At 45.7% G+C, this 22,641-nt stretch overlaps 1 protein-coding gene and 1 long non-coding RNA gene across 2 annotated transcripts; both read left to right on the top strand.

The window, feature by feature from the left end:
• The first annotated feature begins 3,241 nt into the window (after positions 1–3,241).
• LOC146763639 (uncharacterized) lies at positions 3,242–5,653 on the top strand. The gene is made up of 5 exons (XM_085567966.1): positions 3,242–3,487; positions 4,131–4,231; positions 4,634–4,798; positions 5,146–5,374; positions 5,642–5,653. Exons 1-5 carry the CDS (start codon positions 3,386–3,388, stop codon positions 5,651–5,653), a joined length of 609 nt encoding a protein of 202 aa, XP_085424092.1. The 5' UTR covers positions 3,242–3,385.
• Positions 5,654–5,744: 91 nt separating this feature from the next.
• LOC146763638 (uncharacterized) lies at positions 5,745–10,161 on the top strand. Its single transcript, XR_014951422.1, has 3 exons — positions 5,745–7,746; positions 9,285–9,354; positions 9,665–10,161. It is a non-coding gene; the product is annotated as an uncharacterized LOC146763638 (long non-coding RNA).
• Positions 10,162–22,641: the final 12,480 nt, after the last annotated feature.

Below are 22,641 nucleotides of genomic sequence, written 5' to 3'. Positions count from 1 at the left end.
GGCCAACCAATAGGAGGCGAGAATCTCAAAATGATTGGCCAAGACTGCACCAACTTATGGGCCAATCAGCAACAGGAAAAGAGACCTATCACAGCACGGATCCTGAGCGGCCAATCAGGAGAGGAGAGAGACTTTAAAAGGCCTGGGGGGTGTGACGCCCGGGTCTTTCATGGGAGCAGGTGTGTTTGGAAATGCTCCTAGGTATACAGTTACTAAGTAGTTGAAACAGTCTCTGGACTAGCTGGAAGCTTTGGCTTCCAGTTGTTCTGTCTGTAATAAACAGGCTTGCTTGTTTTTAAGTAACTGGCCTCCTTTTTTTTTGCTACTTTGAAGTTTTCGTTGTAAGCCTGTCCATAACACCGGGAGCAAAGAAAACTCCTCAGCCCTTTTGGGAAACTCTGGTAGAGTAGCATAGGACCCCTGAAAATGTCAAGACTTCAGAGACTTGAAATAATGTACTGAATTGTTAGACTTTCAACAGTCTGGAAAAAAAAAAAACAACAAACTTCGAATTTGTTTTAATGGCTGTTTACTAGGGTTAAAGTTCAAACATTCGGATAAGAGTTAAAACAGCAGCAGACTAATAAACCAGGAGGAGGAGGGTTAAGGAAGGGTTTAAACTTCTTTCTGACTTGGGGAGGTGTGGTGTGGTGGGGTTTCTTTAGCCACAGAAAGGCTCCAGTGATGCTCGGGTTGCTCAGGCTGAGGGTGCGGGAAGTGCAGCTCTGCCCCTGCTCTGCCCCTGCCCTGCCCCACGTGTGGAGCTGTGCCCAGCTGTGCCCAGCTGTGCCCAGCCCAGCAGGATGTGCCTGTGGAGCAGGGCCGGAGGAGCCGTGGGGATGTGTGGGGGCCTGGAGCACCTGTCCCCTGGCCAGGCTGGGAGAGCCGGGGCTGTCCAGCCTGGGGAGGAGCAGGGAGCGGGGAGGCCTCACCGCGGCCTTGCGGTGCCCAGAGGGGGCAGAGAGCCATGGGGAAGGGGAAGGGTTTTAGACGAGAAGGGGAGATTGGGATTGGGTGTTCGGGAGAGCTGAGGGGCAGTGAGACATTGGAACGGGCTGCCCAGAGAAGCTGTGGCTGCCCTGTCCATGGACCGCTCCAGGCCGGGCTGGGCAGGGCCCTGAGCGCCCCGACCTGGGGGGCGGCAGCAGCAGCAGGCGATGGCTGAGCTGCCTCCATGGCCTTCTGGAGCTCCATGGGTGAGCACTGCGGCCATCAGTTACCTGGGCATGGAATGTTGCCACCGGTTGCCAGGGGCACTCCTGGTTCCAAGGTTCTGTTGGCACGGAGTCTGTTGAGCCAGTTGAGGGATTCTCTGCTGCGCAGCAGACGCAGAGCATCCGTCTTCTCCATCCCGCAAGGGAATAGAGAGCAATTTGCTGACATTTGCCAGCCAAACTCTGGACTGATCGTACAGGTGAGTGCAGAAGATTCCTGGAAAGGCTTCTGATGCTGAGGGGCTGGGCTGGGCTGCAGGATGGGCTGCGGGTGGGCTCAAGTACCAGAGTCATGGACTTCGCCTCTTGCTTTGGACAGGAACTGGAGACTTGGGAATGGGAGTCTTAGGGCATGGGAGTGTTTAAGAAAACTGGCAATCCAAATGGATAATCTCACCTCTACTTTTCTGATAGGTTTGGAAGAGCAGTTTTCTGTCACGCCAAAAAACCTGCAGTGGGCTGCCTAAAGGAACCAAAGGGATTGATCACATCCCTGACATTCCTTTTTTGCAGTTTGTCCCACTTATTTTGGTGGTTGTTTTTGATCACGAAACACCATGAGCTCAGTAAGTACTTTGCAACTCAATGCAAATCTGATTCTTGAAACGTTTTCCAGGGTACGTCTAGAAAGCATTTCAAGAGTTTGTAGCAAATGCAGAGGAACAGAAACCTTTGAAAACTTCATGTAGCTTGATGTTCTGGAATTGGGAAGGTTTTGAATGTCTGTGCTTGTTAGCAGTAGTGCAGAAATGCTTACGGTGTGAGCAGCAACCTGCTGGAATTGGGAGCTGGTCTCCTCATTTTCAGCCATTGGGACAGGCTCTTTCTCGGGGAGGCGGCTTGTCAGAGATCAGGGGTGCTGTCTTTTCCCAGATGTGATGTGCTCGGGTGGGAATGGCCCACAGCAGCATTTGGTGTGTATTCCAGCCTTTGCAGGAGTGCTTTCTGTATCCTTGTGTGCTGTCATTGGTGTTGCAAAACCCAAGGGCCATGTTACTATTAGTGGCAGAGAAAATGCTGAGGCTTTGTTCCCCGTCAGCATCAGCGAAAGCGCCCTGGAGGAGCAGTTGATTCCGGACCAGCTTGGAAACGGAGCAGGCTGCTGCCCTCCAGCGCAGGTGGAACTTTGCAGACGGAGCCAACAGACCTTGAGGAAAGTGCTTTTGAGCCTGGTAAGAACAGAAGCGGCTTCTGGAGGGTTGAAGACCATCTGGCCATGTGCTTTTGCCAGTTTCTAGGCCCTTTACTGGGGAGGAAGGGAAACCTTGGGATTGAGGAAGCTCCTGGTATGGCTTCCCTAAACAGCAAGCCTTCTGACAACGGTTTTGGTTTGTGACTGAGATCATTATTGCTGCTGCTTGTTATTGCTGCTCTTAGTGGCTGCAAGTGGGAGATGAGCTGTGTAGGAAAGGTCCTCAAGTGCTGCTCAAACACCTGAACGTGTGTTCTGATGAGCTGGCAGTCACTGCAGCTGCCACAGTGGAGGGTGGCAAGCTGAGTTTGAGATCTCCCAAGCTTGACGGAGATGAGGAAAACCTGTCATTAGCTCTGCCCCATCCTTCAAGGAACCAATCTACAGCATGGTGCCATAAAATTAGTAATTGCTGTGGTTTGTTTGTTTGGTTTTTTTCCTGTGTGCTAAACACTCCCCTGTGTGAAATGAATCATCTGTTGATGTGAACCTCCTGTAATCTGTTGTCATCCAACAGAACCTGTGAGGAGCTCAGCTGCCCTTCAGCTTGTTTTGCACAGGGTCTGCCCTGCTCCCTGTGCACTGTTGAGGGCAAAGCTTGAGTGAAATGCTGGACACATTCCTGAACTTGAGGGCACGGTGAATCCAGCCACAGCCTGTTCTACAGTGGTAACCCATTGCATTCCTCTGCAATCTCTGACCATGGTTCTAATGTTCTCTCTTTTCAGCTGGTGTAGAAGTCATAGATCTCACAGGTGCCTCTTCTGAGCCTGAAGTCATAGATCTCACAGGTGCCTCTTCTGAGCCTGAAGTCATAGATCTCACAGGTGCCTCTTCTGAGCCTGAAGTCATCACTATCAGTGATGATGAGTCTCCTGTGGTAAGTGATGACTGGCACACTCCTCTCCATCTTGCATTCAAATTAGTTTTCTTGTCTGTCTTCTGAAATCTTACTGAGTACCCTGGCCTCAAAGGTTGAATGATGGCTCTGATTTGCCACAGTTTAGTCAGCAGTTCCCAGTCAACCACAAACACACTCATGAACATATCAGCATGCCTGAGAACTGCTTGCAGAGAGCAGGTGAGCAACCTAAAAGGTTGTTGCTTCTGTGATTTAAAGGAAAGCACAGGAGGTCTTTGACTTCCCAAGGAAGAAGTGTTTTAGCTGCAACATCAGTTTCAGGTACCTCTGTCATTGAGGTGTAAAATGCAAGTGGGGCTGACTGGGGTACACAATGATCTGGTTTCTTATTCCAAGAAGTCTTTAAAAGGGTCACATTTGGTATTTTTTCATTTTCCCTTAATATTTGGTAAGAATATGCTTGGATCCAGCCCACAGTGCAGTGTATCTGCTCAAATTTGGGTTGCCACTGCTGCTGTGCAAAACAGAAACATGCAGCAAACATAGCACAGGAGTTATATCCTGACAGGGTTGTTCCTGAACCTTTGCAAAGAAAAGGCCTCAAATTTTACAGCAGAATTTGCATGACCCAGCTCCACATGCACCAAATGCAAGAGCAGGGTTGGGTACTGGGTTTTTTCCTCTTCAGTAGCTGTTCATATAATAAGTAGTGTTCAGGCTATCACAGCTGAAATTGCCAGTCTGGGGGAAAAAGAGAGACACAGCTCCATCCCAAATCCAATTAGGGAACTGAAATAGGGACACAGGAAGTACAGTGTTCAGGTGGTTCCTAAGTGGTGGTTCCATTTCTACCCCATTTCAGGACATGCAGCAGAGCCAGCAGCAGCCACATCTTTCCAGAGCATCAGAGAATTCATCCGAGCCACTGGCAAGTAGTGATGAAGAGGAACCAGGAGATAGTGGGTATGTGAGAGTAAAATATCTCTCTAAAATCTAATTTCTGATATATAGTGGGAACAGGTTTTTCCAGGCTTCTGGGTTCTGCTGAAGTCTGTGCAGAAACTTCAGGCCTGGAATGTAGTGACCTGTCTGGCAGAGAAGTAAGCAAAAGAATCCAAAAAACCACATAGCAAGATCCAGCTGAAACCTTTCTTTTCTTTTCGTGATGTCATGGCTGAATATTTGTTACAGTGTGGCTTGATAGATGTTGAAATGCTTGCAGCACATAGCGGCTTGGGGAACAGTTGTGGTGCTGGGCTGGGATTTTGTTTAATCAGAGTAGGTATTACATGCTGGTAACTCTGTCTGCAGTGAGATTATTGGCTTCACGTTCAATGGCTGCATGTTCTCTCTGGTTCCCTCTAGTGCATGGCCAGCAGGTCTTGCTAGTCCTGCAAAGCGGGAGGGTGTCAACTCACAGGTGCAGGACAAGGAGCAGAGCCAGCAGCAGCCACATGGCTCCAGTGACACAGAGAATTCAGCGGAGCTATGGGCGAGTAACCAAGAAGAGGAGCCAAGAGATAACAATGAGTATGTGACTGATGAAGTGTCTCTCCAAAGTGTAATTTCTGATATTCAGTAGACAGATTTTTTTGCCAAACTGCTTGATTCTGTGTGTTGGAATCTGATTTGAAACATAGTGGCCTGTGTGGAAGGGAACTAATGGGAAAAAACCCCCAACAACAGAGCAAAATCCCAGAGAAACCTTTCTTCTCCATTCAGGAAGGCATTATTGAATGTTTCTTAAATGATGGATTGCAATACACTGTAATGCTTGCAGTACATAAAAGCTCTTGCACTGGTGTGTTTCTGGGCTGGGATGTTGCTAAATGAGAATGAGTGGTTATTTCTGTTTTTGCAATTTTATGTCTTGGTAGCTCTCTTTGCACTGTGAAATGGACAGCTGCATATTCTTCTAGTTCTATTAACTCTGATGAATGGCCAGATCATTTTGAGAGTCCTCTGACATGGCAGGATGACATTACAGATGTAAGCATGATGATCTTATCACATGTTCTTGTCCTTTCTGCTTTGTGGGAGGGGAGGAGACAGAGTGGGAGCTCTGTCTCTGTCTCAGCTGCCACTCTGTCTCCTCAGTTGTCCTTGGTGGGATGCCACATGCAGCTGGCTGGAAGCACAGCCCTTGCTGGGAAGCTCCAACTTGCCCATCCCTCCAAGTCCTTTCTTGGTGGTGTCCATAGAGGGAGAAGCCCTTGCCAGGATGGCACTGGCAGCTCTGTGTGCTCCTTATAGTTTTATAGCATTGCCTGAAAGACTGCACATAGTCCAAGTCCACTTTGCCTGGTGCCAATAGAACAGCAAACTGGAATTCTTTACTTCCAGATTTCTGTTGTGGCTTCTTTTCTTCAGTAGCTGTTCATCTAACGTGAAGTGTTAAGGTTATCATAGCAGAATTTGCCAGTTTTGGGAGAATGAGGAAAATTCTCCCAGCGCCAGGTCAAATCCAAATAGGGAACAGGAACAGGGGAGAAGGGTGTTTAGGGGGTTCCTAAGCTGCCCCTGTACCCTGTTGCAGCAATGAGAGCACAATCAGCAGCACCCACTTCTTTGCTTTTCAGGGCAGCAGCTCTTTGTGCTACTGCTTTGAATGCTCTTAGGCAAACTGAGAGGGTGATACCCTACCCTTGCTCCCCTCTTCTGCTGTAACTGCTTTCTGAGCTGGGGTTTGCGTGCAGCACCAGGGGGCTCACCAAATCTAATTGTATCTTCTTTTCTCTCCCTTCCCATGTGCACCAATGCAAGCTTCTTGAAGGTGAGTTGATGTTTTCCAGTAGGTAATGGACTTTTATCTAAAATGTGATCATTAGTTTTGTTGTACTTTCCCAAAAAAGTCAAGCAGCAGGGATTGAAACTGCTTTTAGCAAAAAGCAAGGGGCAGGGCTAAAGCCTCTGGCCAGTGTCTTAGAGAACGGATGCAATGTGTGTGTGGTGGCCTCTGTCAGTCACAGTGGGAAATGCCTGCAATAAAAGTAGCAGAATACTTACGCAGAAGGAACTTTAATTTGGTAACACTTTCTGCAGTTTTGATTGATTAGTGATTGATTAGTGTTACATGGACCCTGGAGTTGCAGAGGTCATCTCTGCCTGCGGTTTCTGAGAGTTAAAAAACATTTCTTGACCCTTTTGCTGTTACAGAGCAGGCCCTTTAAAAATGGCTCTCCCTGTGACTTGGTCAATATGTTGTCCACAAAAATTTGATTTGTTACTGGGGTGTGACAGGTAAATAATCCTACACTTGAGAGAGACATTGGTTATTTATTTCAGTGTTTCACCAGTCTGGGTGCTCAGTGGTATTTCACAAATCGGACACACGCACTCTCAAAATAATTTCTGTTATTTATAGATTTTATCAAACAAAGAAATTAGCATTACAAGTGACATGGTTATCTCCTTAGCTCGTATTCTGTCTTCTTTTGGGTAATGATTGCTTATTTCTCACTTTAATTAGTCCACTTGGTCCATTGCTCAGTTTCCCTCTTCTTTTGGGCTGGGGAGTTTCTTGAGTTGCTGCTCCATGAGTTGTGGGTTGCAATCTCCCCCTGCAGGAATTATTGTCTACCAGTCAGAGCTGCTTTCAGGAGTGCTGGGTTTCTTAGTCTCTTCCTGGTCTTGGGAGTTATGCCAGATGTTCTTTTGGCTCCTCAATTCTGCATTTTTTGTGTCCACTCTCAGTGGGCATCCTTCTCCCCAAGCTTTGTTAACCCTTCCCCAAATCTGAGATCCTTCAAGCATGTCAATCCCGGAACCTTTACAAGGCAATTCTACCAAGAAGGAATTTGTTTTTCTTCCCCACTTAGAAGCATGTTTGTTAGTTGCTGTCTATTTAATGGAATAAATCTCCCTTCCAGGTGATTTGGTTTGAAAGTATAGAATGATCAAATATAGCAATACAAAGTGCATCCTTCCTTAAGAAATCTTTCACATAGTCTACATTTTGCATAACATATAACTCCATTTTCAAATTATCTTAATTCAGGAGGATGATGATGGCAATTTTTAAAGGGGATACTGCTCCGAGTAATTTTATAGTATCCAGGGACTTTCCTTGAGAATCTCTTGGGTCATCTTTTTTAGCTGTGTGGAGGCTGAACAGAGCAAATATTTTATGTTGTTTTGTAGCAGAGTAGTCACAATGTATGGAAGGGTCCAGTCCTAGTATTTGGGAAAGTTGTTTGAAATTGTTTTTAACCCAGCTGAATAGTGTCCATTTAAAATAGGAACCATTGCTGACTACTTATATCATTTGTTTCAAAGGTAGCTCTGGGGAGAGAGAGAATAATAGATCTAACTTCTGAAAATTAAATTACAGTGCATGGAGAGGAAAGGAGAAATGTTACACTGAGCAGCCAGGAACAGGTGGATGGCTCTGGTAATGGAACAGGAGCTGATGATGCACCTGTGGCTGACTCAGGCCCTGCAGAACAGGGAGCAGAGGAGGAGGACTCTCAAAGTTCAGAGTATGTATGCCTCATGCCCCACCACACACAGAATTCTGTGCCTTTCTGTCTTTTCTGTGCAGGACTTAGTAATACTGCTATGCCTGATTTATCTTTGATGCCTTCCCTACTCTACTTATTTCCCTCCTTCTCCCATGTTGCAGGATGATCACATGATACCATTTGAATTTTGGGAGAAAAAAGCAGCCCAAAGCAGATGTACATCTTTGCGTAGAGCCTTAGAGAAGAGTGTGGGAGTATGGCAAGGAATGGGGATTTGTCACAGGCCATAGCTCAGTATTGCATTTGCTTTTTCTGACAAGCTGTAGTAGTGATGTTCGGTATGGAAATGCTTCCATTGTAATTACTGGGGCTCGGCATCACGGGGCCAGCAGGCAGCAGCTGGGCGAATTCCAACAAAAATTCCCTGCTGGAAAGGTGCTAGGTGGTTGCCTTTCTCCTGGAGCTGGATCCCTTCTTCACAAGGTAGACTTGCACACAGGCAGTTGTGGAGGTCCTGCTTTTATGGCCAGTGCTGGATGTCACAAGCCCTGATTTGCTTGCTTCTGTGATGGAAATCTTGCAGTTCAAGTTGGGTGCCTGTGCAGTAAAATTCCCATTCTGCAGAGGAACAGGAAAGTCCTGCTGTAGGAGCACTCCATCAGGATAAGAAAGACACAGTTCATCAGACTGATTAATTTTAACCAAGTGTCTTTGTCACTAGGGACAACAAAGAACATTAGAATTATGATCTAAGGTTTTCAAAGTGTCTTTTTGGGGTGGGGGAAAGACACAGGTTTTAATAAAGCTGGTGTGCTTTGAGCCTTTTGGAAAGGCAATGTAGGAGACTACCTGAGTATGGAACTTTCAGGTGTCAGGCCTTAACTATGCCACCTAAAGGGCTTCTACGATTCTAAACCATAATGCATTTTACCAATGAATTTGTAGATGCTTAAGTTTTGGTTGTTAAGTCTGTAGGTGACGAAATCCCAACCCCTGGTTAATATAAAACAGGAATACTTTTTCCCTCCAGTCTCAAGCTTCTCAGTTACTGAATGTAGCTGCTCTGTTTAGTTAAGGCTGAAATAGCTCAGTGCTGCAGCATTTAAAATTGACCAAAGGCTCCTTCCCAGGGCTAGATCTTGCCAGAACTGTGTTACTCTGCAGTTTAAAATTGGGTCCTGGAATGAATATTCTGGGGTGAATAATTCCCAGAGGACAGCTGATGCTGTAGTTACAAAGCTGTTACTGATGACCTGCTGGAAGTCAAAGTTGCCATACACAAACTGGCCTGTGCTAGAGACTGCTGCTACTTCAAAGCCCAGAGCAGGGTGACTGACTGCACCTTTCTCCTAGGGAAAGCCAGGACACCCTTTCCCTCAGGGCAGGGGAAACCCCAAATCCTCATTAAATGCACAGCAAACAGAGTCTTAAAGACAGCAGGGTTCTTCAAAGGAAATGTGTCATGGCTAGTCAGCGCAGTTGTATGAATATGTGAGATTTTATATATCAATAACCACTGAAGCGTGGTTATATTAACAGCTGCGTGTTCTTTCTAGTTCTGTTTCCTCTAGTGCTGAGCAAGGAGTTGTTATCAGGTGTCCGCTTTGCATGGAATTTTACTCAGAGGTAAGGATCCACCTGTTGTTGTCCTTTCTGCTTTGTGGGAGGTGAAAGCCAGAATGGGGGAGCTGCACAAGTCACTTGCATGATGTGGGATGCTGTGGGCAGCTGGCTGGAAGCACAGCCCTTGCTGTGAAGCTCCACAAGTCACTTCTTGGTGAATGTAGAGGCAGAAGCCCTTGCCAAGATGGCACTGGCAGATGTGTGGGTCCCTCATAATCCTAATTCTAGGTGCTCTAAATAGAGCCTGGTGCCAGTTGAGCAGCAAAATCAAATTCTTTCCTCCCAATACATGTTGTGGTTTTCTTTCCTCCAGATTGTGCAGCACGGACGACAGCTTGTGGCAACCCTATGTGGCCATGTCTTCTGCAGCAGATGCCTCCCTATTGCCCTTGGGGTTGCTCACATATGCCCAACCTGCGAGGTGAAACTCAATGCAGCAGTATATTTTCCCATTTATTTATGAGTGCTTCTGAGGACAGACTGAGATGGATCTTGGCCAATAGACAGTGTAGAGACTTGTTTCTTTATGTATATAGTTCTTCCTGTATAAACTTTCATTTCTGCTGAATTCAATTATAAATAAAGTTTTGATTGATTTAAATATAGCCTGTCTGCTCTTCTGTGCTGGACTGTACTGATTGTAGTTCTTGTGGCCGGTGTGTGTTGTACAGGGAAAAAGAAGCACAGCCTGCTTGGGGTGAGAGGGATTCAATTTCTCAGGCCAGACTCTGGTGGATGCTGTGGTGAAAATGTTATGACTTCATTGCTCAGAAGATGGAAAGAGTAGCAGGTTGTGCACGCAGCCAAAGAAAGCAATGTTCTTTGACAATGACTGCTATATTAACAAACTGCTGCATTTAGTGCTGTAAGGTTTCATTAGAATTAGAATCTGGAGGCTTCTGAAGGAATGTGTTTTTGAATGTCTGCAGTTGGTTACCAGCTTTGAGCTGTTGGCAGTACAACTGTGTTGTAGCTTCCTTCAATCACAGCAGTATAATCCTATGTTACACTGAAGAGAAATGCAACTGTCCAGAGATTTAAAAAGTGGACATAAGAGAGGAAAGACAATTACTTCTGTTATACACAAGTAATAAAGAGGCACAGGCAGATCTCAGGTAAACAGTGGGAGAGTAAATTCATTGTGCCATGAAACAGAAAACTCAGATGACCAAACTGAACTGAGGTCCTCTGTGTGTTAAAAGTTGGTTGTCTGTGTGGACATGAATCCTTAGTTTTGGTTTTTCATTTTTGTCTTTATCGTATTATTTATCTGCTTCCTCAGTCATATTTCAAGATGTCCTAATATTGCCATATTTAGGTAGAGGTAGTAATAGACAAGGTTCAATGTACCCTCTAATTTTTATGTGGCTTGGTCTTAATAAAAAAAATGAAAACATTATTATTAGCCTGATAAAGTGACTTTTTGATTTTTGTTTTTAATGAAGACTACTTGAGTTGTCAAGAAGACTACTTGAGTTGTCAAAATTAAACTCAAAGGTAATTTTTCAACAGACACAAATAAAATTATTTAATTACAAGATGGCCATAAATTTTAGACCGATGTTTTTTGTTTCTCATTTTTTGGTAGACTTTTAGCTACTTGGTGGATGCAATGACAGTACGTAGAAATGTCTTACTAAATTATCTAAATGTCTTTCTAAAAGCTATATTCCTAGGTGACATGCAATGCCACGTATTCTCATTAAAAGGAGCACTTAAGGAAATGATTTATGGTCAAGTAAATTTAAGTAATGAAATGGCACTCAGCTGATATTATAATAGGTTTAAACAGATGTTAGTATGGTTCAACACTATCGGCTGAGGCAATTTTCTTTAAAAATGTTGGTATAGGGTTAGGAATTAAAGCATTCTCTGTGTGTATATATATATATATATATATAATTTTTTAGAAAGTATTGATCTAGGGAAGCACTGATTAGCAAAAAGTAACTGAAGAGTTAAAGCATTGGTTTCAGTTGTGGTGCATAGCTGTCAGCATAAGGAAAAGCACATTTTCAGTTCATTTCATCATTGGTCTGTAGGCATAGGAGAAGTGGGGCTTTTTGAGCTTTGAAGGCCAGACCAGAAAGACAGCATATTTGCATTGTTCATTTCTCATAATCGGTGCTTTCAGATAAATACAAGGTGCTTAAATATTCGTCTATTAAATGTATATTTGGAATTGCTTTAGTGTCTTTGCATTTTTATATAAAGTATTAAATCTCCTTTTGGATTTTTCAAAAAATGGAAAAGTCATCCCTACCCATTCTTCAACACCCAGCATGTTGTCAAATACCCAAAAGGATGAATTGTAATAACAGAGAAACTTTTGTAAGAAATGAGCTTCCTCATGCAGAGCAGGAGCTGAACATATCCTTGTGCTCTCCAGAGCCCTGGATCAATTCCCACCATTCTCCCCACAGCCCAGAGCACCCAACGGGACCAGGGGCGGAGGAGCAGCCCTGAACCTGGCAGGGCTGAGATGGGTTCCCTGCTGCTCTCAGGAGCCACAGCCCTTCCTTCTGAACACAGGTCCCGTGGCAGAGTGGCTAGAAGGAAAAGTGAATACTGATTCTGCTCCTTCTGCTCTGTTCACCTTCCGGAGCAGAGCAGGGCCTAAGGAGAAAGGTGCTGTCCCTGGTGTTATGAACAAAAAAAATAAAGTTTAAACTTTTGGGGAATGTTGTTAACAAGGTATGTATAAAAGGGATGTTGTTGATACAAGTAACAAGTTATAATTGGATCTGTAGTTAACAGGGCGAGGTGCAGGGTTGGGTGTTGTGGGCGCAAAGCAAGGTGATTAGTTGTATTAAAACTCAATACTGCTGTGTATAGCTAAAAGGGGACTGGACCCAGGGAGGAGATGCCAATCTTTGTGGAGGGGGGCAGAGAAGCTTCCAGAAGTATTGCACCGTGGAACACGGCCACAGCTCGGATCAGGACTGGAGGAGAGGCCAACCAATAGGAGGCGAGAATCTCAAAATGATTGGCCAAGACTGCACCAACTTATGGGCCAATCAGCAACAGGAAAAGAGACCTATCACAGCACGGATCCTGAGCGGCCAATCAGGAGAGGAGAGAGACTTTAAAAGGCCTGGGGGGTGTGACGCCCGGGTCTTTCATGGGAGCAGGTGTGCTTGGAAATGCTCCTAGGAATACAGTTACTAAGTAGTTGAAACAGTCTCTGGACTAGCTGGAAGCTTTGGCTTCCAGTTGTTCTGTCTGCAACAAACAGGCTTACTTTTTTTTAATTAAATGGCCTTCTTTTTTTGTCAAAGTTTTAAGCCTGTCCATAACAACTGGGGCCTCGCCCGGGAAAGCCACACCCAGAGGCGGGTCCGGTGTAGGACTTGGATTTGGGAGGTGCACCCAGCTGATTTCAGCTGCCCGGATTACTGAGGACTAGGTCGGATGCACAGAGGGGCTGCTGGCTTGATCCCGAGGAACGGCTGGAAGCCTCAACAACTTAGAATCGCCTTCCAGGCAGCAGGAGAGGTCCTCGCAGCACTTGGGTGAGCGGCACTTGGGTGAGTGTGCGAGGGGGACGGAGGGTACGGAAGGGTATGGCCCGAATGGAGGGAGTGTGTGTGAGTGAGACGGGGCCGGCAGGCCAGACCCCCGGAGCGATAGTGGAAGGAAGCGAGAGGGCAGAGGACTGAGTGTGGTACCCTCGGGGCTCAGCCATCCCCAAGACCACCGGGCTGGGCTGGATTGAGGGATTCGGTCCCAAGAGCACCCAGGGAACGCCTCGGAGTGAGGGGATACCCCTAACAGGGCCACGGAGGGCTGAGTGCCCAGAGCTTCCCAGGGGTGGGTCTGGGAAGACCGTCCAAAGGCATTAAAGGTGACTCCCGTGGGTTCCCAGAAACCCAGTGCCTGGAAAGGTCCTTCCTACGTGGAAGGAGGACCTCAGCGTCGGTGGTAGTAAATACTCCTACCTGGAGACCGACGACAGGGAGCCACCGTTGAGAGGAGTGTCCTCCTTTTTGGTGGGGGGGATCGGAGTCCCGGCTGAGGGGGGTAGGACCCCAATTCTCGGCAGGGCCGGGCGCTCGGGGCGGGGAACGCACCTGGTCCTGCGCGGGGTGGGCTGGGCAGGTGGACGCACCTGGTTTCGGCTGGCGAGGGGAGTTAGGGGGATCCTCCTGGCCTGGTGACTCGAGGTGAGAGTGGCCGGCTCGGGGCGGCCGTTCAGCTCATCGGGAGCTGGAGACGGAGCTGGGATCTCGTCCCAGCGCGGCGAGCCAGGGTCAGGGAGAGTAGAACCTGCCTCCCATAGGGAATTTATTGTTTCCTTTGGCATGGTACTTCAGTTACATAGTTTTTACTTTTGAGTCCAGGACTACCTAGTACACCTAATTGTTGGTATAATTGCTTTCTAGGTTCTGATTATTTGGGGATACAAATGGTTATTGTTTAACTGTTTCCCACTGAGTTCATTGTGTGTGTGTAGAAGGTCGGAGCACCGGTATAGTGAGGTTCTGGGGAGAGGTGGTAGCCAAGAGTCCCCAGACCACTTACCGGACAGGGAGAATGAACTTAAAAGCATTTAGTTAGAGAGAGAGTATTTCTGTTTAGTGTACTGTTAGTTTGAAGGTAGAAGCATTAAAAATTATAAGTTGCTAAATTTTTATGTTTGAGTTCAAGACTACTTGAACGCATTTAATTGGTACAAATTTCCAATTTTTGGCATAAGTAGAAAGTTCAGTCTTCATTTTGGAGTGAGTGGTGCTGCGGGCTCCGAGGTGCCATTTGGGGGCGAGGCAGTGGTGGCTCAGAGGAGCCACTTTGTGGCGGGGCTGGGCCCTCCTGGAAGGGGCAGTGGTGACAGGCAGGCATTGATTGATGCAGAAGGAGGCGGCCGAGGGGGCCTAAGGTGGACAGAGGGCTTGGGGGCCTTCTTGTTAGTTGTGCTCAAGTTTGTGATCCTGATCACCAAGCTATAAGAAACATAATCTATTTCTATGTGTGACTTACTTGTGATTGGAATCTTGTGGTCAGTTATAGTGAGTTCTTTTATTCTTTTTGTTTCTATAGATTGTTTTATTGGATTATTCCATTACTTTTGTTCATTGTGTTCATTTCAATTATGAGAATTGTAATTTGGTATTTTGGATCATTACTAGTAATATTTAGATTGATCTTTTTATTGTAATCTATTCACATTGTTTTATTTCGTTGTTTCTGTTAGATTCATTTTGTACTTTAATAGTATAGTTTTATTTTGATTTTACATTTTAATTGTTTTCTTTCCGTTTATGAGTTCTTTTATTCAATTGTTTTACTAGACAAAATTTGTCCATCTTAATTATTTAATTCCAATAATTCCATTTAATTATTTTATTTAAATTTGACAGTTGTGACTTCAGTTATTCTAATTCAATTATTCAGTTTCTATTCTACTAATTATTTTATCCTATTTCAATTATCTGATTTTTAACTATTCTCATTTAAATCTAAACTAGGTTAAAGTTGCTATTTCAATTCCAGTTGTTTTATTTTATTTGTTTTATTCTGAATGGTTTATTTCAATTGTTTTATTTAAATTGATTAATTATTTTATTCAATTGTTCATATATTTAAAAAAATAAAAGTAAAAAGTATTCCAAAAATTTTATTTTAATTGTTTTTTTCTGACTATTTTTTTAATTGTTTTGTTTCAATTCATTAATTATAATTTGATTGTTTATAAATAAAAAAAATATATATTCTAATTGTTTTATTTCAAATATATAGTTTAAAGGATTAGATAAAATAAAGATGATACAATATTGCATGGAAATATGGCCAAAAGAAGCTCTCCAAGAAGGATCAGTTTACTGGCCTTGGTATGGTTCAAAGGACAGGTGGCTGTGTTTAGCTTCAAACAAATGTGTGAATTGGAGGGAGAGTGTGAGTGAGGAAGAAAATAAGTATGCAAGTTGCTGGTTAGAAAGTAATAGCCTGGAGGAAAAAGCTAAAGTGTACAAAGTGTCAAAGGACGTTAAGGGCGTTAAAGACGCAAGGGAAGAACCCACAAGAAAGTGGGATCCTTTGGATTATCTTCCACCCTCTTCACCTCCTGTTCCTCCAATACCTCCTCCCGTCCAACCTGCTCTTTCAATACCTCCTCCCGTCCAACCTGCTCCTTCAATACCTCCTCCTGTCCAACCTACCCCTTCAGCCTCTCAGACTCCTCCCCATATTCTCTCCACACCATCAATAGGAAGTACATTAACAACCCCAAGTCAGGTGGCTATAACCCCTGACTCCAGGATTAATGTTTCGTCACACCCTCCAAACCTCCTCAGATCCAGTGCTAATCAACCTCCTTTACACAGTGTTGTCTTAACACCTCCAAGACACATAAATGAAACAAAGATTGAAGGGAGAGAGGGATCAGTAGTGAATAGTGATTGGCAGAATAGTGTGCAAGGAAATAGAGTTCAAGGTTGTAATTGTGGTAAAGCTGAAACCCCTAGTCCAATAGCCCACCATTAGAACTCGGTTTAAAATGAAAGTGTGTTGCTCAGGAGCCAAAAGGGCAGAAAGTCTGTGTTCCCCTAAGGGAAGTTCCCATGGGAGGAGCCAATGAGGGAATAGGATTTGTGAATGCCCCATTGACAGCTTCAGAGGTCAGAAATTTTAAGAAAGAAATAAAGACCTTGGTAGAGGATCCCCTTGGAATTGCAGACCAGCTAGATCAATTCTAGGCCCTAATATCTATACCTGTGAAGAATTAAATGCAATAATTGGGATTTTATTTTCTCCTGAGGAGATGCAGCTAATACAAATTGCAGGAATAAAAGTGTGGGAGAAAGAAAATAGAACGGGCAACCCTGCAGATGTTCCCCCAGGGGAGGTTAAAATGCCCCTAACACCAGCGGATTGGGACCCAAATAATGAAGCAGGGAGGAAAAGTATGAGAGAGTATAGATCTTTGAACATAAAAGGAATCAGGAACGCAGTTCTGAGAGCAAACAATGTAAAGCTAGCATTTGATAGCCATCAGGAAAAGGATGAAGCTATAAGGGCGTGTTTAGCCTGGTTAAAAAGAAATTTTCAACTTTATTCCAGTGTGGACCCAGAAAGCCAGGAGGTAAAGGCACTCATTTGTTGTGGTCACTGCCCTGTCCCTGAGGGCTGGTGGGACAGGGCTGGAACCTTCCTTAGCCCCAAGATGGGTGTCTGTGAGCTCAGCCTGCTCATGAAGGGTGAGGGTCCCGATGCTGAAAGCACTGTCGACATTGGTTATAGCATGAGCTGCTCTGGATTACAGTTGGAAAGGCATTGTTTGGGCAATGTTTTGGCTGAAAGCTGGAGAAGATGTGCTCCTCTCCTGGGAATGCATCTCCCTGTGCTTTGTTTCCTGTCAAGAGAACTCGTCCAAGGGCTCTACACAATCAGTCTCTGTGCCAGCCATCTGCACTGCAGGGCTGCCTGTCCTGTTGATGTTGTAGCTGTTGTTGCAACTAGCTGACTGCCTCCAGACACTGGGGCTGCCTTTTGTATCTCCTGGAAGCTGGGATCTCTGCTTTAAAGTGAGCATCTTGCATTTTGTTTCCCTCAGGGAAAATGGTGAACGTGGAAAATCCCAAGATGAAATACACTGAAATGGAATATATTGGCAAGGGGTGAGTCCAGCCACACTTAATTCTACACAACCATGGGCCAGGGGTTCTTCTGGTATATCACTGGTATATCAGGAGTTCCACTGGAATATCTATCCAGTGTGAAGTCAGGTCAGCTGCAAACATGTTCAGACACTGGAGATTGTCCCATCTCTTCAGTGCTGCTCAGAACTTGTGAGTGTGCTCAGAAGGCATTGTCAGAGACATCTCCATGCTGCCAAAGTCTGCATACATCAAGGAGCAGGACCTGGAAGATCTCCTTGTCTCTCAAGTGTGGGACAGCTCTGTGTTAATTTCTTCAGTATTTTTGTATGTCTCAAAACCACACTGCCACACTAATGAATAAAGAAGAATCTTGCTTGCCTGAAAGGGCAACCTAGCCCCTCTCAAAGCTGTGAGATAACAGTTCCCAGGAATATTTCTTTCACATGGTCTGTGGAAGGAAATACTCCATGGTCAGGATAGGAACCACTCTGTTTAGAAACTGAAACACAAGATGAAAGAATCAATTCCTTTAAGAGCTGAGGTAGTAAACCCCAGCGCTTCTGCAACCAGCCCAGGCACTGCCCATGCACTTGAGAGGAAAATGCATCATCTGCCTTCTGGCAGAGCCCTCCTGCATCCTGCAGGTTTTAGGCATTTACAGCAGAGATCTCCTGTGTGGGCCAGCTTTCACTCTAAGAAATAAACAGCTTCTCCTTTCTCTGCTTCTGTTTTGTTTCTAGGCATTTTGGATCTGTGGTTAGAGCACTCAACCAAGCCACAGGAGGAGAGGTAAATGCCAACATCCCCCACAGACTCTGCTGCACTCAAGGCCTTTCCCCTCTGGTGCGAGCAGCTGTGGCCGGAGCTTTGGGTTGAGCTGTGCTGAAGAGGCACAAGAAACACAGACTGGTACCAGCCTGCAAAATACATTGGGGACAGTCTTTGTCCTTTTCAGCTGCCAGAAGGAAGTCACGCAGGGCAGCAGTTCATTTCAGAGAAGGATGTGCTCACTCGCTCTCAATTGCTAAAACAAAGGTGGTGCCTTAGAGCATCTCACTGCTCTTTGGGGCTACAGCTTCAGAGTCCTGAATTCTCACTTCTGGTTGCCAGCAAATACATCTGAAAGTTACTGGTAGTTCTTTAGCCACCTGCAGTGCTGCACTTGGGAACTGCACATAGGGAGAGATCTGCAAGGCATCCCTAGAAACTCGAAGCCCTGCCCATAGCCCAAGATGTAGCCACAGAGTATTAAGGCATGGATTACTTCTTCTGAATCCCATACAAAGCAGCAGGGAGTGGGCTCAGAGGTTTGTGGGTGATAGTTGAGACACCAGTGTCACCAAGTGTTCAGGGCAAAACCTCAGTGGCCACATGTCCTGTAACTAGCCCCCAAGGGAGTGGAGAAATGGGCTATTGCAATGTCACTTCCTAATTACTGCAATGCCTAATCACAAGGCAGTTTGGCACAGCTCGACTGTGTCATTGCAAAATCACTTGCTCCATGTGCTTTGTGGTCTCATGCCACCAGCTTCTCAAGTTACTGATTTTCAGTGTCATTTTAGGTGGCCATAAAGAAAATAAGCCTTAAGGGACGGCAGAGGAAGCAACTAACCGTTAATGAAATCACAATCATGAAGAAGCAGAGGAGTCCCAGTGTTGTGAATTATTTAGACAGGTGAGTGGCCATGGTCTTATCCTGTGAATATGCATGTACATACTGCAAACATGAGAGGTTAAAAATCTACTTTGGACACTTCTAGAAAGTAGAGCTGTTAATTATAATGTATTAATATTTCTCTACTCATCTGCAATGGATGAGAAGAGAGTGCATCTTGTCTGCAAGAGTCTTCCCTGGCACACGTAGTTTGAAAATTATTCAAAACCTGGATCAGCTGTATTTTATATGTTAATACCTTTTAAGTTCACTGCCTCCACATTTTTTTGGATTGATTTTTAAAGTTTCTTCAATGCTGAATGATGAACCATCCTAAAGTGGATTTCCTTTGGATTGTTGCCCCACTTTTCTGTTGCTATGCATGCCAGGAAGACTAGGTGCTTATTTCCAGAAACACCACGCGTGACAGGCTTTTGATCTGGGCTCTTACTAAACCACACTTTTCACTTGCTGGCCATCTAAGACATCTCCTTTTTCACAGCTGTTCCTTTCTCCCTGAGACTGTACAGATTGCAAACAAAGCACAGCCAAGAGGGAATGTAAATTCCTTTTATTCTGTCCTTGTCACAAAGGGCCTTGGAAACAAGAAGCCCGGAAGCAAAAAATCAACCTAGCCATACATGTTTATCTTCACGCCCTTGTTTCTTTCCTTCAGCCACCTTCTGGGTGAGGAACTCTGGCTGGTCATGGAGTACATGGATGGAGGCGCTCTGAGCGATGTCATCAGGAAGACCTTCCTGACTGAAATCGAGATAGCAGTCATCAGTCGGGAGGTCAGCAAGCCCACCTGTGCTTCCAAGGGTTTGGGCAGGATTATCTGGGAAACAGGGGCTCAGAACAGGAGAGGTTTCATGTGCCAAACTTTGCTTCTGCGTTGCTGCTATGCTATGGGCACGTAAAAGCATCTCCAGTGAAATGCCTGGAGTGCCCCTGCACTCACTCTACTCAGTTCTTGTACTCTTATCTCCTGCTGTTGTATTCTCACTCTGCCTCTTGTATCTGCTGTTCTCCATCTTGCCTCCCTAAACTTTTGCCTGTCTTCACTGCATTCCTCACTTGTAGAAGCAAGGTGCTGGTAGCAGGATTTGAAATGAACAGCAAAGGAAAAAAGAGAGACTCATTTCTCTCAGTCCTCAGCTAAAAAGGGTACTAGTGCAGCCAAAATGCTCTTTGCTTCTGAGCACATCCACTGCAGCAGCAGTCATCCTGGCTGGTTTGCAGGGGAGAGTCTACAACAGCAGGTGCTGTTGCTCTTTCAAAAGCTGACATGCCTTTCCTTAGAAAGGTCCTGCTCTGCAAGTGTTGGAGCAGCAGCTCTTCCTCTCAATGGCACTGTGTTCTGCCATTACTCGCCATTCTCCTGGGGAATGGGAACCTTTTAGAGTCTCTGTTTCTTTTCTGGTGTGATGAAATCCCTGGGTTTTGCCCTCCTGGTTCTGTTTACTCTCTCAGTGCCTGCAAGGATTGGATTTTCTTCACTCAAACCAAGTGATCTACAGAGATGTGAAGAGCGACAACATCCTTCTCAGAACCGATGGCTCTGTCAAGCTGGGTCAGTATATTCCTGGTCAGGTGCAGCGTTCAGGGATGTGGGGTGAGGGGCTGCTTTGAGTGGCTGCCAGCTCCCCAGGAATGGTGCTGGTGGCAGTGCGGGGACCCCCCGCTCTGAGCTGATGACATGGTTGCAAGGTGCACAGAGGTATGACAAGGAACAAGCAGTCAAAAGGGGTGTTGCTCTGTGTGTGTCCATTGCAGAGGGAGGGAGCAACAAGTCTAAAGCTTCCATAGAACAAAAGCCACTGCTGAAGGCAGTGTACAAAATGTGGGGATTTGGCTAAAATCCTGAGGAAACAGAGCAGGGACAGTTGTCCAGGAGATTCAACAGCACATTCTCAAAGTTCTACTGGGCAATTCTTTTGCTTGGTTTCCTAATTGCACAGAATTCAAATAAAAGCAGTATTTTGCTTTCCCCTCAGCTGATTTTGGCATCTCTGTTGATCTCAGCCCTGAGAAGAATAGACCGTCCTCAGTAGCCGGGACTCCTTGGTGGATGGCGCCTGAAGTGGTGATGGGTCAACCATATGGCCCCAAAGTGGACATATGGTCTTTTGGAATTGTGGGAATCGAAATGATAGAACGGAAAGTTCCCTACTGGAGCCGAAGTCCTGCCACGGTAAGGAGCAAATACTCACTGATCCCGCTTGTCTTTCTCACCTGCCCTGTGTTCTGCATGCCATTGGACAAAATCCCATTGCCATCTGCTGGAACTACTGCCACCAAGGTCCCGTCCTTAAAATGTCCCTGCAACACATCAGCATCTGCTGTAGTTGTGGTTGCATCAGTGTGGAACTCAAGCTATACCACATGCAAATAAACCCCGTGCTCAGGCAACACTTTCCTTTGGGTTGTAAGTGGTTCCAGTTCTTTGGTCTGTGTAGATGGACACAATAAAAGGACACAAGCATCTTAGAATTGGTGCTGTCCTTCCAGAAATGAAGGAAAGAAAGCCAAACCTAACAGAGTTTCTAAAAGAGTGGTTTTAGTGAGGAACTGCATCCCCTGTGCAGTTTCTGCCCACTGAGAAACATGCCTGGAACATGGACATGAGGCTGCAAGGGCCACAGAGTCTCTTCTGCTTCTTGTGCAGTGTTGCTGAAACACTTAGTGACTGTTTCTCTCATAACCCAAGCCATCTTCTCCACATCACCAAGCCAGGGCCTGGTGAGAGGGAGAGCCTGCAAAAACCTCCTGTTTGTTTCCTGGCATTTTCTGGGATGGGCCTTCCATTCATGCATTGACTTGTGTAGCTAAATGAGCAGAGGGTGTCCACAGGGATGGCACCTCTCCATCTTTGGAGCAGGAAAAGTTTTTCTGTTGCTCCATAAGGGAAGCTGAAATTTTCAGACTGCTGACAGACAGAGCTGCAGGTGGCTCCTGTGTGTCCAAGCAGGCATTTTCATCCCCATACATTTGTGCATGCACCTTAATGTGTCTGTGTTGAATATGAGATTATAAATATTTGTTTCCTTACCTGGGGATTAACTGATGGATTTCCTTTCTTTTTGTTCAATTACCATTGTTTTCAATAACAGACAAAAAACCTGATGAATCTTGTTGTATGGCAACCAGGCTGAAGGGACCCACAAGCACTGCAGAGATGCCTTTCATGTCCTAATCCTTGGAATTAGTTAGTATTACAAAGTCGCCCTTCCAAAAAGGCTGCCAAACTGGTGTGAATCCTCAGAGAAGCAGATGTGCTTTTGCTGATGTAGTTTCCAACTAACTAGGTCAATCAATGAAATTGGCTGCCAAGGCAAGATCTGCGGGATGATGGAAAAGCTGTGGCTGCATCAGAGTTTGGTTTTTTATTGGTAAAGGAAAGTCATCTCTGGGTCTCTGCCAGGGCAGAAACTGCCACTGAAGAAGAGAGGTTAAACAATGGGTTCTGGGAGGGCAGTTACAGATGGGAAAGAAGCAGGTGGAGCCTTGTGTTTCCTGTTTCTCCAGACTAAATTCCTGATAGCCACAGCAGGGACGCCACAGCTGCAGCAGCCCAAGCTCCTCTCGGCTTGGCTGCGTGACTTCCTGAGCTGCTGCCTGCAGAGAGACGAGGAGCGGCGCTGGTCTGCCAACGAGCTGCTGCAGGTAAAATGCCAAGGGGCTGAGGTGAAACAGTGTGCGAGGGATGGGCTCCTCCTCCACCAAGGTCCGAGGCCTCAGATGAGCCCCCTTCCTCCTCACCTCCACTCTTGGTGCTCTTCAAATAAAAATGCTGAGGAGTGCTAGACCGGGCTGGGCTGGCAGGGCTCTGTAATGTCCTGTTTTACCTAACAGCAAAAGAATTGACGTAGAGCATTGTAGAGAGACATCAAATGGTGGTGGAGGAAGCCACGGCTGCCAGTCCTGGCAGAGCACTCTGGAGAGATTTGGCTGTGGGCAGGAGGGGCTGTGGGGGACTCACTGTGAGCCTCTGAGGGGTCCTGGTTTGTGCCCCCCACCCCACCCTTAGAGGTTTCTGGC

The sequence above is a fragment of the Lonchura striata genome, chromosome Z, assembly GCF_050655825.1.
Source record: "Lonchura striata isolate lonStrDom1 chromosome Z, ASM5065582v1, whole genome shotgun sequence".
NCBI lineage: Eukaryota > Metazoa > Chordata > Aves > Passeriformes > Estrildidae > Lonchura > Lonchura striata.
The sequence above is the reverse complement of the archived record's forward strand: the minus strand, read 5'-3'. Positions and strand labels throughout refer to the sequence as shown.